Here is an 18447-nt window from a genome sequence, read left to right as displayed (position 1 = left end):
CATACAGTATTGTATATAACTCTGGGAAAAACTGTTGATTTTTGTTAATACTTGAGTCGTTTATATTGTTTATTTTTCTATATTGTGTATTTTGTACTGCTTAACTGATTCTGTACTCTTGCTGCTGTGCAATACAAATTTCCCCACTGAGGGACGAATAAAGGCATATCTTAATCTTAATCTTAATCTTAAAGATCATTATGATAACATGATTTTTCACCACCCGAACCACTTGTGTCCACTGCAAAGGATGTTGCATAAAAATACATTTTCTGACCAAATGCATATTTTTCCACTGAATTATTTAATTAAAAAAATGCAGCTTTTACTTGTCCTGGTCTGTGGAGGATATGTTGCAAGAACTGAATTGTATTCCTTTATATTATCACATACAGTGAAGAAAATAAGTATTTGAACACCCTGCTATTTTGCTATTTCTCCCACTTAGAAATCATGGAGGGGTCTGAAATTTTCATCGTAGGTGCATGTCCACTGTGAGAGAGATAAACTAAAAAGAAAAATCCAGAAATCACAATGCATGATTTTTTAACAATTTATTTGTGTGATACAGCTGCTAATAAGTATTTGAACACCTGAGAAAATGAATGTTAATATTTGGTACAGTAGCCTTTGTTTGCTATTACAGAGGTCAAACGTTTCCTGTAGTTTTTCACCAGGTTTGCACACACTGCAGGAGGGATCTTGGCCCACTCCTCCACACAGATCTTCTCTAGATCAGTCAGGTTTCTGGGCTGTCGCTGAGAAACACGGAGTTTGAGCTCCCTCCAAAGATTTTCGATTGGGTTCAGGTCTGGAGACTGGCTGGGCCATGCTAGAACCTTGATATGCTTCTTACGGAGCCACTCCTTGGTTTTCCTGGCTGTGTGCTTCGGGTCGTTGTCGTGTTGGAAGACCCAGCCACGACCCATCTTCAATGCTCTGACAGAGGGAAGGAGGTTGTTCCCCAAAATCTCACAATACACGGCCCCAGTCATCCTCTCTTTAATGCAGTGCACTCGTCCTGTCCCATGTGCAGAAAAACACCCCCAAAGCATGATGCTACCACCCCCATGCTTCACAGTAGGGATAGTGTTCTTCGGATTGTACTCTTCATTCTTCTTCCTCCAAACACGCTTATTGGAATTATGACCAAAAAGTTCTATTTTGGTCTCATCTGACCATAAAACTTTCTCCCATGACTCCTCTGTATCATCCAAATGGTCATATGCAAACTTAAGACGGGCTTTGACATGTGCTGGTTTAAGCAGGGGAACCTTTCGTGCCATGCATGATTTCACATCATGACGTCTTAGTGTATTACCTACAGTAACCTTGGAAACGGTGGTCCCAGCTCTTTTCAGGTCATTGACCAAGTCCTGTCGTGTAGTTCTGGGCTGATTCCTCACCTTTCTTAGAATCATTGAGACCCCACGAGGTGATATCTTGCATGGGGCTCCACTCCGATTGAGATTGACCGTCATGTTTAGCTTCTTCCATTTTCTAATGATAGCTCCAACAGTGGACCTTTTTTCACCAAGCTGCTTGGTAATTGCTCCGTAGCCCTTTCCAGCCTTGTGGAGGTGTACAATTTTGTCTCTGGTGTCTTTGGACAGCTCTTTGGTCTTCGCCATGTTACAAGTTAAAGTCTTACTGATTGTATGGGGTGGACAGGTGTCTTTATGCAGCTAACGACCTCAAACAGGTGCATCTGATTCAGGATGATACATGGAGTGCAGGTGGACTTCTAATGGGCAGACTAACAGGTCTTTCAGGGTCAGAATTCTAGATGATACACAGGTGTTCAAATACTTATTTGCAGCTGTATCACACAAATAAATTGTTAAAAAATCATGCATTGTGATTTCTGGATTTTTCTTTTTAGTTTATCTCTCTCACAGTGGACATGCACCTACGATGAAAATTTCAGAGCCCTCCATGATTTCTAAGTGGGAGAAATAGCAAAATAGCAGGGTGTTCAAATACTTATTTTCTTCACTGTATATCACGTAGGCCTACTAACTAGATATTTATAAGAACAGACATTAACGGCAGAAATGATTCATTGTTTCACTAAATAAATAAGAATGACAAATAAAGACATATGATCCCATAAGTCAGTACAGTAGTCATTTAATTAGTCAAGTAAAAAACAATGTTGCACATTCCTCAAAAATGCATTGGCGTGAAGACAATGCATCGTCAGTGTTTACTAGGTATTTCTAATACAAATACAGTATTTGCGCTGCAAAAACGCTAGACAAAAATTCTTTAGGTGACATGAGCGCTCTGCTGTTTTAAGGATCTACAATGCTGCAAAAACGCAAATCAAAGATCCTTTAAAGCAGGGGTCTCAAACACGCGGCCCGCGGCCCAAGTGTGGCCCACAGGACACTAGTTTGAGGCCCCCACCTTGATATGAAAGTTTAATGTTAGTGCGGCCCGCGCAAGTTTGATATGGATGCTGTATGGTATCATGTACCCAGAAAAAATTATTACGTTTGATTAATGTTCATGTTAAAGGTTAAATAACTGTTAATAGTTATCCTCCCTATCCGTGTGGAAGTGGTGAGTTTTTGGCTATTTAAGTTTAAAGGAAATAACTTGAAGGCTACCGTTTAGGTCGCTAGCTGTCTAGTTTGCGAGTTAGCATGTGTCTCAAGACCCCGCAGTTGCGCAATATGTTGTAAATAAAAAGAGTATAAATGTGACTATAGTCGTGTTTTGTCATGTCTACAGGGCTCTAATAATGCTTTGTTCATTTTAATCTGAAAAAAATAATTTGTCTACCCACCAACTATATGTGGTTTCTTAAGTTTTTATTATTTGCCGTTTTATTATTATTATTATATTTATTTATTTATTACTGATTGATTGATTTTCTTTATTCTTGATTTGTTTATTTATTTTTCATCTTATTTTGTGAAGAAAAATAAAAAGTAAGATATTTGAGAACAGTGGAATGTTTTTTAAATTCTTTTGTTTTTAATAAATGCGGTTTTTTGGGGGGGGGGAAACCTGATGCGGCCCAGTCTCACCCAGACCCGAGCTCCAGTGGCCCCCAAGTAAATTGAGTTTGAGACCCCTGCTTTACAGTATATGACAGGATCACTGTTTTTTTAGGATCTACTGTCATCTTGGAGAAACTCAGTAGAACCAGATGAGGTGTCTCGGGAATGTGGTCAGGATGCCTCCCAGATACATCCCTGGGGAGGTCCATATAGAAGACCCATTGGAGAGACTGTTTCCAACTGGCCTGGGATCCACTGGGAGGGGCCCGGAGGAGGGAAGTTAAGCTGCTGCCCCCTGTGAGCCGACCTCGGATCAACGACGGAAGGCGGACGGTTGGACGGATACTTGCATTATTTGGCAAAAAATGGCAACCATTCATCGGGACACTAAACTCTGTAAAAACAAACACATCCGTGTGATCTGGAAGGTCCTGGAAGAGTCCCCACCATCTCCCAGGTGTCCAGCTGTGGGTGGTATCTCTCTATGCTCTGCAGGTACATCCCTTTGGAGTAGGAGTACCCTCCCGTCACGTAGATGCAAGCGTTCATCACCGTGGCGCCACACTCCATTCTCCTCTCCTTCATCACCGATATGGAGCTCCATTCCTCCCCTTCTGTGTCATAACAGTCTGCAATCGTGGTCTGCCCCCCCACCAAATATAGTTTCTTCTCCAAAGACACGGAACACAGTCCATACTCTGAAAGAAAGAAAGAAAGAAAGAAAGAAGGAAGTCCGCAATGCATCCATTCTCTCATCTCCTCCATCTCATACCTGGATGAGGGCTGATGGTGATGATGCTCCACTCGTTGGTATCGGGCTTGTAAACTTGGATCTTCTCGTAGGTGCAACTTCCTCTGAAGCCATAGTGGCCTCCCGTCACATAGATCTTATCTCCCGCCGCACAAGCGGTGGCATTTCCTACGCCTTCACAAAGAAACAGAACAAGTCGTCACCTCAAAGATGTACGAAGACGCCATATTCATCCAATCCCTGCACTGCTTATTCAAGTTGTTCTGTTTATTACTATTATTATCTACAAGGTAGTGGTAGTGGGGTCCTCTGAGGGGGCGGGGTCACAACAGTTGTCTGGGCACACCCACCAGGGATATAAATAGGGAGACTCCACACTTACATTTTTAGATTAAAGAAGCATTTTGGGGTGGCACGGTGGTCGAGTGGTTAGCACGCAGACCTCACAGCTAGGAGACCAGGGTTCAATTCCACTCTTGGCTATCTCTATGTGAAGTTTCATTCCGGGTACTCCGGTTTCCTCCCACATTCCAAAAACATGCTAGGTTAATTGGCGACTCCAAATTGTCCATAGGTATGAATGTGAGTGTGAATGGTTGTTTGTCTATATGTGCCCTGTGATTGGCTGGCCACCAGTCCAGGGTGTACCCCGCCTCTCGCCCGAAGACAGCTGGGATAGGCTCCAGCACCCCATTCAATTCATTCAATGAATGAATGAATGAACTATAAATTTCATAGTAGAGAGAAGGAGCGGCACGGTGATCGAGTGGTTAGCAGACCTCACAACTAGGAGGACCAGGGTTCGATTCCACCCTCGGCCATGTCTGTGTGGCATTTGTATGTTCTCCCCGTGCATGCATGGGTTTTCTCCGGGTACTCCGGTTTCCTCCCACATTCCAAAAACATGCTAGGTTAATTAGCGACTCCAAATTGTCCATAGGTATGAATGTGAGTGTGAATGGTTGTTTGTCTATATGTGCCCTGTGATTGGCTGGCCACCAGTCCGGGGTGTACCCCGCCTCTCGCCCGGGAATGGCTGGGATAGGCTCCAGCGTCCCCCGCTGACCCTTGTCAGCTGCACAAATGGCTCAAATTGGACCCCACACTGTACACTCTGTTAGGGTTAGCGCCCCCCCCCCCCATGAAGAGCAGCTGTCTTTGCCAAACAATGTAGCATCCATTGTGTGGAGTACTTGTAGGAAACATGCTAGTGACAGCTCCATAATGCAAAGAGAGAGAAGAACCTTGCTACTTTGTACTTTGAACCAACGTTAGAATCCAAATCCATTAGAATCCTGGACGCTCAATCCTCTCAATGTCCTTCGCTACCCTTAAGTTGTCAGGAAGTGAGGTTTCCCAACATCCTCCCCAAACCGGACTCGCATCCGGGTCCTAGCATAATACCTAGCATGAATAAAATAAATGGCATCCCTTTGTTGAGTACCTTGGATCATTCTTGCGCCAGGGAACCATGTCTTCTTGAGTGGGTCATAACATTCCGTTTCCTGTTCTGGAGCGCCCCCCCTGTAGCCCCCTATGGCGTAAATGCAGCCGTGCAGCGCCACGGAGCAATGGTAGTATCTGGCCGTGATCATGGGGCAGCCCTCGGTCCAGTCGTCATGGTCGCAGTTATAAATAAAGACCAAGTCCAGAGCTTCCACCGTGTTGGTCCTGTAGCCGCCAGTCACGTAGATGTCCGCCCCCAGTAAAGCCACACTGTAGCTCTCTCTGGCGTGATCCGGCATGTCTTTCCCTCGCAGCCACGTGTCGCTGGACGGATCCCATATGTGAACTTCGCACAGAGGGTGCCAGTAGTAACCTCCGATGATGTACATGTTTGATGCCGTTTTTTTCCCGCCGCCGTGTATCTCCTTTGGTCGGGAAGCCTTCATGATGGTAGATTTAAGTCTCTCAACGCTCCCCACCAAGAACTGCTTTTGCATCGCCAAGCTCGCTCTGAAGTCAGTCTCATCCAAGTCCACATGGATGGACCGGAGCAGGTCCACAGCATAATGAAGACGGTTCTCCGAGTCGTGGGTCAGCCATTTAGCCACCGCGTCTATCAACACTTCATCTTTCGGTGCGCTCAGCGTCTGCGCAGCTACAAGGGTCCGGATTCTATTCAGATCCAAATCCAGGAACTCCTCCTGCTGGATCAGCTCTGAGAACCTGCTCAGTATCATCCTCCGGGCTTCACGCTCCAGTTGAGGACACAAGTGGAGCTGAGCAAAAGCATGCATGCCCAAGCAGTTGTCCACATCCAGGACTCGAACCAGGAAAGCTTGGCACGCTTCTTTGACGGGGATGAACTGCAGCAGGTCCGCCGCCTCCAGCAGGCTCTGCACGTTCTTCTCTGTGATGCTCACCTGAGACGTGTAAACGTAATTGACCAGAGCGCCCAGAACCCTGTAGTCCACCCCGGTTAGCTTAATGACGCTGTTGGAACGCTCCCTCATGTCAGCTGTGAACATGACTTGGAAATAGGAGCTCCTCGCCGACAGGAGCGCCTTGTGGCAGTGGAACACCTCACCGGAGTCGCCGCACTGCAACGTGATGTCAGTAAACAGACCCTTGAGGTAGAAGCGTCTCAGGGCGTGCAGGAGCTCAGATGGATGTTCTGCATCGCGGAACTCGTAGGTGTAGCCATCCTTCTGCTGATGGGACATCTGCAGCAGAACCGTATAGAACCAGTCCGTGAAAAGGACGCCAACCAAGAGATTCACACGCACTGACCTTCTCCTTCTCCATGAATGCTCCTCGATGACCGTCTTCTCTCTTTCTGTTTGCTCCTCTCCATGAAAATAAATTTAGCACAGGCGGGACGTCACAGGCAGGCCTTCTGTCCTATTTTGGTGCTTGTGTGCAATGCGTCCATCCCCCCACCTCGCCTCCTGCTGCCCCACATGCACGTCCTTGACAAAATCCATTCAGAGGAATCCCCCAGCCCCCCCCCCACCAGTCACACCGACTCCAACGACGCTATGCTCCCAAATATATCTTCTATCACGGTCCCGTGACCACGGTGTGTGCACGGAGACATCCCTCCGTCCCTTCCGCTCTCAGGGAATACACAGCTTTAACAATCCAACAACAGCCCCCCCCCACCCACCAACCCCATCCCCTGCCCCCCAGCTCGTGTTTTCACTCATTCCTAACGTTGCCATGGAGTTTCCAGCCTAATTCCACTCTGACGCGGCTTGACTGTTAATCCCAATTGGGATTAACGTGCATGTTGTACAGAATGAACAAAAGTAGCCCCACTTGATGGCTTGGAAACTATTATCTATTCACATTCAACGACATCAGTATTACATATACAATATTTTTATCATATAGAAAATAATACCATGCGCCATATTGTAATATAGATGGGGATGTCAACAATTATTTTTATCATCTAAATCAGGGGGGGGCAAAATACAGCATTAGAAAAAATGCCAATGTCAGCAGTCATTTTATAAGAAATTAAGTCATAATTTAAGGAAAACATATATCATCAAAATATATTAAAAACTAAATTTTAGGACCATAAAACTGAAATATTAAACAAAAAACTTTTTTTTTTAAGTCATAGTATTATGAGAAAACAAATAAATAAAGTTGTTATTACTACAAAGAGAAAGTTGAAACAGTTGAGAGAATAAATATATATTTTTTAAAATGAGAAGAACATTAAAATATTAAGAGGAAAAAAAGTTGTATTCTAACAACCAAAAATGTCCCAATTTTATGAGCATTAACTGGTAATACGAAGAGGAAAATAATGTCATTTTAGTAGCACAGAGTTGAAATATTAAAAAAAATATATTAAAATTTTATGAAAAACAGCAAAACAATGAAACAGTGGTTCCTTTTTACAAGAATAAAGTCAAAAATATATATTTTAAAAAAGCTATTTTTAAGAGAACTCATGAGGAAACAATAATGTCATTCTCATAGTTATATGAGAATGCCAAACAAAATTTCCCAAAATTTCGGGAAAAACAGGTTGGGGAAAAAGTTATAATATTAAGGGAATAAAGTCATAAAATTGAAATTTACAAAGATTATTTGAGAAGTTTAAATATTTCCGTGAAAAAAAATCAATCAAGTTGGTATTAATAATATGCTTTTTCATCAATATGACAAAAAGCGGAGAAGTTATACACACGTTTCAGGTTCTCTTCCAAGGTGCGTTCAGGGCCTGCTGAACAAAGTGGGAAATTTCAACGCTTGAGGAAAAAAAAAAACATAAAGACATGTAAACAACTGATGAATTGAGTGAATGCGTTGCACTGTGTACTTTTATTTATCATTCTAGTAAATGGGTAAAAGTTATTTCGATACCTGATTTGATTTTTATTTTTTTACTTTTTGAGCAGAATTGTTCACCTACTTCCTGGAGAAAAAGGTTTGAATCCTTCTTTGAAGTGTAAAAAATGATTTGTCCACCCCAAACAAAGAGAGCAACACATTTTCCATCAGTTTTACTGACAAAGCATGAAAAAGCTTCTTAACACTGGAATGTAACTTGCAAAGCCACAACAGGCCAGCTGGAAATGCTAAGGCAAAGATGGACCCACGAGACACGCAAACGTCTTCTTGTCTTCAAGCGCAGAGCTGAGCCACCTCCTGAGCCAAAGGCTGCAAGGCACGGCGGTCTGCCAGCGGAGAAGATACTCCCAAACAGTACCAAACGTCTCCAGAACGCTCTGCCGGAGCACTGAAAGACTCGATTTGCACTCCCTCTGTGGCCAGCAGTGCTAAAAAGAAGGACAAAAAGGATGAAATGAGATCTATGATGTCATTTTTAAACTAGTTATAGACTAGAAATATTACAATAAAGTAATAATATTAATATTTAAAAAAATTGTAACAGCTGCACGGTGGATGAGTGGTTAGCGCGCAGACCTCACAGCTAGGAGACCCGAGTTCAATTCCACCCTCGGCCATCTCTGTGTGGAGTTTGCATGTTCTCCCCGTTTTCTCCGGGTACTCCAGTTTCCTCCCACATTCCAAAAACATGCTAGCATGCTAACATGCTATGTTAATTGGCGACTCCAAATTGTCCATAGGTATGAATGTGAGTGTGAATGGTTGTTTGTCTATATGTGCCCTGTGATTGGCTGGCCACCAGTCCAGGGTCTATCCCGACTCTCACCCGGGGATGGCTGGGATAGGCTCCAGCGTCCCCCCTTGAGAGGCTAAGCGGTAGAAAATGAATGAATGAATAAAAAAAATTGTAACTATACAACAACAATATTTTCAGAGCATAACTTTTCATAGTATGAGAATGTTTTCATTTTGAAAGTAATTCTAAAGAAGAAAGTTGCTACTATGAAAATAAAGTCAAAATATTATGGCTATAAAGTCTTCATATTCTTATGAACAATTTCCTCAATCCTTTTGTTGACAGTTAAAGTTGCAATTTTTGGAAAAAAATTTGGTTGGGAAAAAGTTGTGATATTACGAGCAGAAAATTCAAATATTGTGGCAATAAAGTCCTAATAGTGTTGTACTACTACGAGAATAAAGTCAAAATATTATGGCTATAAAGTCTTCATATTCTTATGAACAATTGGAACATTTTGTGAACAAAAAATGCAATTTCCTCAATCCTTTTGTTGGTGTCAAGGTTGCAATTTTTGGAAAATTTGGTTGGGAAAAAGTTGCATTTTTTGTTCATAAGAATATGAAGACTTTATAGCATTAATATTTTGACTTTATTCTCGTAGTAGTACAACAGTATTAGGACTTTATTGCCATAATATTTGGATTGAAAATCATTTTGTTGGTGTCAAAGTTGCAATTTTTGGAAAATTTGGTTGGGAAAAAGTTGTGATATTCCGAGCAGAAAATCCAAATATTGTGGCAATAAAGTTCTAATACTGCTATAAAAAAATGCTAGTGTATTACGAGCATTATGTCATAAGACAATCATTTTGGCAACAGTCAAAGTTGCAATTTTTGGAAAATTTGGTTGGGAAAAAGTTGTGATATTCCGAGCAGAAAATCAAAATATTGCGGCAATGAAATCCTAATTACTGCTATAAGGAAAGCGTAACGTTAGGACAAAAGAATGGTACGCTAAGTCGGCGAGTGTGCGAACGCTTCCTGTTCCTCACCAGCCACGGAGGAGAGAAGCTGAGGACTTGCCGGGGCCTTCAAGAACAGCAGATTCCCTGCGAGCGACACGGGTTGTCTAAACGTGCTGCCGCTCAGCTCCAGCAGGACCGGCAGGCCGCCTTGGACGGCGCCGGCGGCTTTGTAGCTGCGGCCGTCGGCGGTGACCTCCACGGTGCACACGGCGGGGGAAGCCTCGTCGGACGCGTCGTGGCTTTGAGTGACCTGAACAAGGACGTCAGCATGATTTTACCGCATCGGACACGTGCGTGATGCCGTGCTGTACCGTGATTCCTGATTCTTTGGCCAGGCTCAGAACGTTGATGAGGTTTGGGCAAACGCCGGAGCCGCCGTCGAGGAGTCCGACCAGGACGGCAGCCGTCATGTAACCGCAGCACGACTTCATGCCTTCACCTGGGGGGGGGGGGGGGGGAGGGGGGGGTAACGGCGGCAGATATCTTAACACGTAATCCTGTACTGTGGATCCACGCACAGTCACAGATTTGTGATTTGTCCTCAAGTGTTGAGATTCCCCATTTTGTTTGGCAGTCTTTGAAGGCACCTCCAAACTTGCCGTTTACACACATATATATATATATATATATATATATATATATATATATATATATATATATATATATATATACATATATAAATAATACATATACAATGTGCAGTAATGGGCCATAAATGGCTCTTCAAGTTTGGAGGTGCCTTCAAAGACTGCCAAATAAAATGGGAATCTCAACGCTTGAGGACAAATCACAAATCTGTGAATGTGCGAGGATAATATATATATATATTACACACATATATATAAACAGTTGCAATCTTACAAGAATAAACATGTAATGAGAAAAAATTATGTTGTTTGAGTATCATAAAGTTGAAATATTAAACCAAAAAATATGTAGATTTTTTTTTTTTTCAAACCGATAACTTTTTTCTTAAAGGAGCGCTTGATTTGCTCACAATCTCACCTCATTGGAGTGTTTTGATTTTTTTTTTTACATCCTTTTTATTAGTTATGAATAGGGATAATTATCCGATATCAGCATAAAAATCGGTTGATATCTGTATCAGAAACATATGTTCATTATATGTATGTCATTTTACACATATATCGGTATTGTTATCGGCTGATATCGGTATCGGAAATTAAGAGTTTTGACAATATCGGCATATTGGTTTTCTGCAAAAAGCCAACATGGGACATATCTAGTTATCAGAGCTATTTTTAATAATTTATCGGTATGATGTCATAATTCTCTTATATTGGTTTTGATAGTTATCGTCCACCACTAATGGTAATGGTAATGGTTTTATTTCATTTGAACATGCATCAGATTACAATTGAATGCATCCCATAATCAGTTCCCAGTTCCACGTGTCCAAAAGGAGTAGGAAGAAGCAAAGCTTATTAAATCCTACCCCTCCATCTGGTACTTTTACAATCAGTAACTGTTACATTTGTTCACTTCCTGCTTTCTATAATACAGTTTAAGGTTTTTTTTTTGTTTGTTTTTTTAATAATGCACCTTGTACCATTTTTTTACCATAGTAACTGTCATTACTAATTTTCTTTTAAAAAGTTGTAATACTACAAGAAACAAAATTAAAAGTAAATTTTTTGGAATATAATTTCAGGGAAAACTTGATATTATGGGAATAAAATGAAAACATGTCATTTTATGAAGGCGAAAAGATGACTTAAGAAAGAAAGAAATAAGTATAAATCCAAAGTATACCACAGGACGAGGAACGGGTGGTGTTACCTTGAGAAGTGATTTGTACGTGGCCCAGTTTTTGGTTGGAGGTGCTGCAGGACCGCAGCACGGATCCCATCGCCGTTCCAAGTTTAATCAGCGAAGAAGAATCCGGAGAGAAAGTGCTGGCCAGAACCGGTGCGTTTACCTGGGCGCCATTTGTTAAACACAACATGTTCAGTATTGCTTTAGGAGGTAGAGGAGGTCGAGGAGGTCGAGGAGTGTCACATGACCACGTGCGGCGTTTTAGATCCCAGCCTCCGAGCTTTGGAATGTTACACGTTTGTGTTTGATGGGAGCGGTACGATACTTACAGCTCCGACCAGCTTGTTTCCCTTCACCATGTCAACAATCTGCAGGGCGATGTCCTCGCCGCACCGCGTCTGCGCCTCCTTGGTGCTGGCGCCCAGATGTGGACAGCTGATCACGTTGGGGTGGTTGACCAAAGAGCGGTTCTGGGGTGGCTCCTGTGGCACAGAGCACGTCTACGTGATCCCAGTGTACAGCTGTCAGAAACTGTTCCAAAAATCATATACGATAACCGTGGATGTCCCATAAGTATGGGACCAATATCAGCTTAAAAATGCAATATCGTTGATATCGCTAGCAGATTTTTGGCCCCTGATTATGAAAATCTGATGTGTTCATTCCACCACAGGAGATATGCCATGTTACACATATCGGTATCGGCTGATATCGGAGTTTGTGAGCTGGACTGTATCGGTTTTCGGAAAAAGGCCAATACGTCACGACACCACATCTTGAACCCCGCCCCCCCGCCTCGCAACAAGTGGGCGTGCCAACCTGTCACATGACCAGAAAATGCACGTTTCAGACAGTCTTGCCTCCACAAAGACGTCAAGGCCGGCGCCTCCACACTGTCCCGACTCCAGCGCTCTTAGCAGAGCGGCTTCGTCGATGATGCCGCCTCGGGCACAGTTGACCACTTTGACTCCTCGCTTGCATTTAGCAAAGGTTTCGTCGTTGAGGAGACCTGGAGGAGAAAAACAAAGCAAGATGAGTTCAGAGGAATTTATATCAAAACAACTGAGATTACTGCACCAGCTTAGACAATTGGTAGGAATTGAATAGGCATATCAAATGGGGTGTAGTACCTGCTTGCAACCAGTAGAGGCACTGTTGGCTCTCAACTACCATCATGACTGGGTACTCTACTTGTAAAAATACTATTTATTCCTTTTCCCAGTCGTCCATCAGGATTAGAGATTCTTTATAATATGTCAAAACTGACATCAAATGTTAGCGTATTCATCTCTAGTGTCCATAAAGAAATATTCACACTCACATGAAACAACATGAGCAAAATAAATACGGAATCTAATGGAAAGCAAAGTACTTATTTTTTACAGCATTTATTTGCTACTCAAAGAAAAGCACTCCAAAAGGCGACTGGTTCATTCATGACTACACCGAGACCCTCTTCCATCGCTTGATAAAAAGTCATAATTATGAGCTAAAAAGAAATAATCATGACATAAAAAGCCCATATTAAGAGCTAAAAAGTCATAATTATGAGATAAAAAGTCCAAATTCCAAAATAAGTCATAATTATGAGCTAAAAAGTCATAATCATGACATAAAAAGCCCAAATTAAGAGCTAAAATGGTCATAATTATGAGCTAAAAGATAATAATCATGACATAAAAAACCCAAATTAAGAGTTAAAAAGCCATAAATACGAGATACAAAGTCCAAATTCCAAAATAAGTCATAATTATGAGCTAAAAAGTAATAATCATGACATAAAAAGCCCAAATTAAGAGCTAAAAAAAACATAATTACGAGATAAAAAGTCCAAATTCCAAAATAAGTCATAATTATGAGCTAAAAAGTAATAATCATGACATAAAATGCCCAAATTAAAGAGTTAAAAAGCCATAATTACGAGATAAAAAGTCAAAATGTGGGGTCTTTTGTGACCTCTTGGATGAGTCATTGCTGCGCCCTTGGGGTCATTTTGGTTGGCTGCCCCCTCCTGGGAAGGTTCACCATTGTTCCATGTTTTGGCCATTTGTGGATAATGGCTCTCACTGTGGTTTGCTGGAGTCCCAACATTTTACAAATGGCTTTATAATCTTTTCCACAATGGAGCTCAGTTATGTTTTAACAGGCAGGGAGGGGGCGATCACTTTTTCCACACAGGGCCATCTAGTTTTGGATATTTTTTTCCCCAACAACGGCACTTTTGTCTTGGTGTTGGTAGGTGGAGGCGGGGCCACTAGCATACACAAGTGTACAATAGTCTAATCAGAATCCTGACAGGCTCGCTAACCAAGATGGAAAGACATTGATCAAGCACACTGGGGAGAAGGTGATGGAATACACTCACCAACCGTGGAAGGCATTAATGGCGTGTGCACGGTGATGAAGTCACACTGCGGCCAAAGCTGCTCCAGGGGCATCTGCTGCACCCCCCAACCGGCCGACACCTCCGGTGGAGTGATTGGATCATAGCCGATGGTCTGAGAGGAAAAAAAAAAATGTTGTACTTTATCTGACAGCATCTGCGTCACCTGACCTTTGGGCCAACCTTCATGCCGAAGGACTGCATCCTGTGGGACACTTCCTTCCCGATCCTTCCCAGTCCGACGATCCCCAGCACCTTGCCGTACAGCTCAGCACCCATAAACTGCAACATTGGACGAGAGGAGACAATGACCCCGAGCCGACCCGCCTCATGTTTCATTCTGCACGAGCGGTGGAAGAATGGAGGCGACCAGGCGGCAGGATTCTTTTTGGCAGCTCACCTTTTTGCGATCCCAATTCCCCGCCCTCATGGATATTGTAGCTTGAGGCACATTTCTGTAAGCACAGACGCATGAATGACAACAACGACAACAACATGGCCGCCTTCTAGTTTTTTTCATTTTTTACTATAGTGACCTACAGTATGGGAAAAAATATACCAAGTCAGTCATAGTCAGATATAAAGTCATGATTATGAGATCAAAAGTCATAATCATGACATAAAAAGGCCAAATTAAGAACTAAAAAGTCATAATTATGAGATAAAAAGTAATAATCATGATATTAAAAACTCAAATTAAGAGCTAAAGTCATAATTATGAGCTAAAAAGTAATAATCATGACATAAAAAGCCCAAATTAAGAACTAAAAAGTCATAATTATGAGCAAAAAAGTAATAATCATGATATAAAAAACACAAACTCAGAGCTAAAGTCATAATTATGAGCTAAAAAGTAATAATCATGAAATAAAAAGCTCAAATTATGAGCTAAAAAGCAATCATCATGACATAAAAAGTCCAAATTAAGAGTTAAAAAGCCATAATTACAAGATAAAAAGTCAAAATTCCGATATAAAAAGTCCAAATTCCAAAATAAGCCATAACTATGCGATTAAAAAGTCCAAATTATGAGATAAAAAGTTGAAATAACAAGTCCTAATTATGAGATAAAAATTCAAAATCATGAGATGAAGGAAAGTTGATGGAAAAAAGAAAATTTGACCGTGATAGGTGAATTACTGTAAAGTAGGATGATTTATTTTGGCATGGAATATTTTGTAGCCAGAGCATAGAAACCTGTTTATTACATCTAAATTGTTGATTTCATCATTATTAGAGCCCTCCAGACATGAAATAACAATAAATATGAGTGTAACATTACTGCCACCCAGTGGCCAGTGTAGAGTACTACATACCACAAAGTGGCTCAATGCAATTTCTGAATGCCTGATGTTAGCATTTGACTTCATTGAGTCACTTTTATGCTTGAAAATGTCCAAAAGGAGATTAATAAATATATGAATATCTTGTTAAACCTTTGTTACAGTATGGAAGAAATAGTTTCATAAGTGTCCTTGAATGTAACATGATGTGAAAAGTTCCGATCGTTAGCATGAACTTGCCGTGAGAGGCTCATCAGGAGGGCGCAGGTCAGCTCGGCCGCACTGATGGTGTTGCCGCTGGGCGTGCTGGAGCACACATGGACTCATCGGGTGAGATCATCAACAACGGAAAAAAGCAAACACCACATCCGCTTTTGGACCAATCAGGAAGCCTTACTTCATAACGATCACCCCCTTTCTGGTGGCGGCCTCAACATCCACGTTGTCTACCCCGGTCCCGGCTCTCCCGATGATTTTCAGATTGGAGGCGGCGTCGATGACATCGGCCGTCACCTTGGTAGCGGATCGTACCACCAGGCCGTCGTAGTCCTGAGATGAGGGGAGAGCAAACAGATAGAAGAAGGTGTTTGGTCCATGCATGGCTGCCTCATCGGGCTGGCAAACACACCTTCCTCCTGTCAAGTGGATGGCTGCTTATTGGCTCTGGTTATCAGGTTCTTACTGCCCTTGGTTAACAGACACCATATCTGACTGAACTTTGCTTAACAACTACTTTAAACTATATAGTTTATTTGGAATCCAATAATAAAAGGATACAAATTGGCCATTTTGTATTGCTAAGATGTTATTTACACTTGAAGCTTTTTCATTTGCTAGCAACTATTTTACATTTGCCTATCCCATATAGGTGAAAAAAATTAGCTGATTATTTTTGAAATATTTGAAGTTTCTTCTCATAATATTGCGACTCTATTCCCATATATAGGATGTATTTCCATAATATTGTAACTTATTCGGCTGCACGGTGGTTGAGTGGTTAGCGTGCAGACCTCACAGCTAGGAGACCAGGGTTCAATCCCATGTTTGCCAAAGCCATGTTCTCCCCGTGCATGTGTGGGTTTTGTGGGTTTTCTCCGGGTACTCCGGTTTCCTCCCACATTCCAAAAACATGCTAGGTTAATTAGCGACTCCAAATTGTCCATAGGTATGAATGTGAGTGTGAATGGTTGTTTGTCTATATGTGCCCTGTGATTGGCTGCCACAAAAGCGGTTGAAAATGAATGAATGTATTATTATGAGAAATAATACATTTGTCAATTTTGGACAAATGAAATTGGGTAAAGAGTTGGGAATAAAGTCCAAATATTATGGGAACAAAGTCACATTATGTGAAGTAAAATGTACAGAAAAAAAGTTGAAATAGGGGAAAAAACAGCAGAAATGTTATGAAAATAATATATAAAAATAACATTAAAATAATAAAATAAATAAATAAAATAATATAATATTAAAATAATATAATATTTAAATAATATAATATTAAAATAATATATATAATAATAAAATATGAAGAGGAAATGTTGCATTCTAATGAGTACAAAGTTCAAACTTGTAATATTGTACCCCGCGACCCTTGTGAGGATAAGCGGTAAAAAAATGAATGAATGTAACTTATTCCCACGGTATAATTTTCCAAAAATTACAACTTTATTTAGTCTTTTTTTAAATATATTTCAATTCAATTTCCCTCATGATATTATGAGTTTATGCTTGTAAAATGGCGTTTGTAAAATACAATTGTTTGCATTTGTGTTGATCCCAATCCAAATAAAATACTATGTCTTGTGTTTACTTTGGTAAAGACGGGTATTGTTGTTAGCAATGCAGCAGCACTGCAAGAAAGTGATGGGCCGAATTGCATCATCTTGTCAAGGGAGGGGGGCGGGGCTATCCTCCACTATAGTATTCACAGTATTCCACTTTAAGAGTCACATCACACACACACACACACACACTATTCCTAAGCAAACACACAACACACAACACACAACTCCAACACACAATCAGCTCATCCGATCGACCAAGTTGGAGTTGCTAGATTACGGCTGCCGTGTTTGAAAGCTGCTGTTACGCAATGCAGACTTCATTCATTCATCCATTGATTCATTCATTGATCCCACCTTGATCTCGGCGATCAATTCCTCCTTGCTCATGTTCTGCTTCTCCGTCACTCGGATGCCGTTTTCCTCCAGGATGCTCCTGCATCGAGGGGCTACGTTTTCGCTGATGAGAAGGTTCTTGATGGAGTTCATCTCGGCTTTCTTTTCCGTCTCCTGTCAAAAGTTCCTGTCGGATGAATGGGCAACTGGTGCTGGCGGACCGCTGCAGCCTTCTGGCAGACTAAGCTAGCGATGGCCACCGGGTGTTGCTTTTGAAGGCTTCAACTACGGGGAGGGTCGATACTGAAATGTCGATACTTATGATACTTCTGCTTTTTAGAGGTAATGTTTGTCAGCTGAAACGGTGACCGATCGTAAACTGAGGCATGGTTGAGTTGGGAAGAAAGTTTTCATTCTTAAATAAGTCATTTGTTTGACTTTTAAAATACACATTGTCATATTAGCATGCTAGCCCCCTTTGAAAAGCTATGGAATGAAGTTTCTATGTTACTTTTTATGTCTTTTAATACACTCAATTCTGCTTATACTGTTTTGTAATTGAGGATTGTAATAAAATATATATTTAATAAAAAATAAATAAATCAAGCAATAAATAAATAAATAAAACAAAACACCGAGATCCCCGCACTTCCTGGTTCACAGGTCACGCTCAACCCGCCCCACATAGCTGGCCAAACACATGCCTGCAACAACCATACCATATACATATATATATATATATATATATATATATATATATATATACACACATATATATATACACACATATATATATACACATATATATATATATACACACACACACACACACATATATATATATATATATATATATATATATATATATATATATATATATATATATATATATATATAACCATACCAATAACTTCCTGCTTCTCAAAACTGATCCATAATGCATCCCATGTTATATTTATTATTATTATGTCATTCAAATAATGATATTCTTCCAAACTGAAGTTTTCAACAAATTTCAAGTTGGTATCGTCAATCCTGGTATCGGATCG

At 41.1% G+C, this 18447-nt stretch overlaps 2 protein-coding genes across 2 annotated transcripts; both read right to left on the bottom strand.

Annotated features, from left to right (window-relative positions):
- Positions 1-3011: 3011 nt before the first annotated feature.
- klhl23 (kelch-like family member 23) lies at positions 3012-6727 on the bottom strand. The gene is made up of 4 exons (XM_058081920.1): positions 6493-6727; positions 5204-6425; positions 3781-3933; positions 3012-3706 (listed from the first exon to the last, which is right to left on the bottom strand). The coding sequence occupies exons 1-4, from the start codon at positions 6505-6507 to the stop codon at positions 3396-3398; spliced, it is 1701 nt and encodes a 566-aa protein (XP_057937903.1). The 5' UTR covers positions 6508-6727; the 3' UTR covers positions 3012-3395.
- A 1341-nt stretch (positions 6728-8068) lies between these two features.
- Positions 8069-17793, bottom strand: phgdh (phosphoglycerate dehydrogenase). The gene is made up of 12 exons (XM_058081929.1): positions 17420-17793; positions 15676-15827; positions 15519-15584; positions 14396-14450; positions 14179-14277; positions 13978-14110; positions 12473-12621; positions 11942-12094; positions 11637-11775; positions 10148-10275; positions 9864-10086; positions 8069-8501 (listed from the first exon to the last, which is right to left on the bottom strand). Exons 1-12 carry the CDS (start codon positions 17549-17551, stop codon positions 8347-8349), a joined length of 1584 nt encoding a protein of 527 aa, XP_057937912.1. The 5' UTR covers positions 17552-17793; the 3' UTR covers positions 8069-8346.
- Between the last annotated feature and the right edge of the window lie 654 nt (positions 17794-18447).

Source organism: Doryrhamphus excisus, chromosome 9 (assembly GCF_030265055.1).
Source record: "Doryrhamphus excisus isolate RoL2022-K1 chromosome 9, RoL_Dexc_1.0, whole genome shotgun sequence".
Classification (NCBI taxonomy): domain Eukaryota; kingdom Metazoa; phylum Chordata; class Actinopteri; order Syngnathiformes; family Syngnathidae; genus Doryrhamphus; species Doryrhamphus excisus.
Note: the sequence above shows the minus strand (reverse complement) of the source record. Positions and strands in the feature narration are given on the sequence as shown.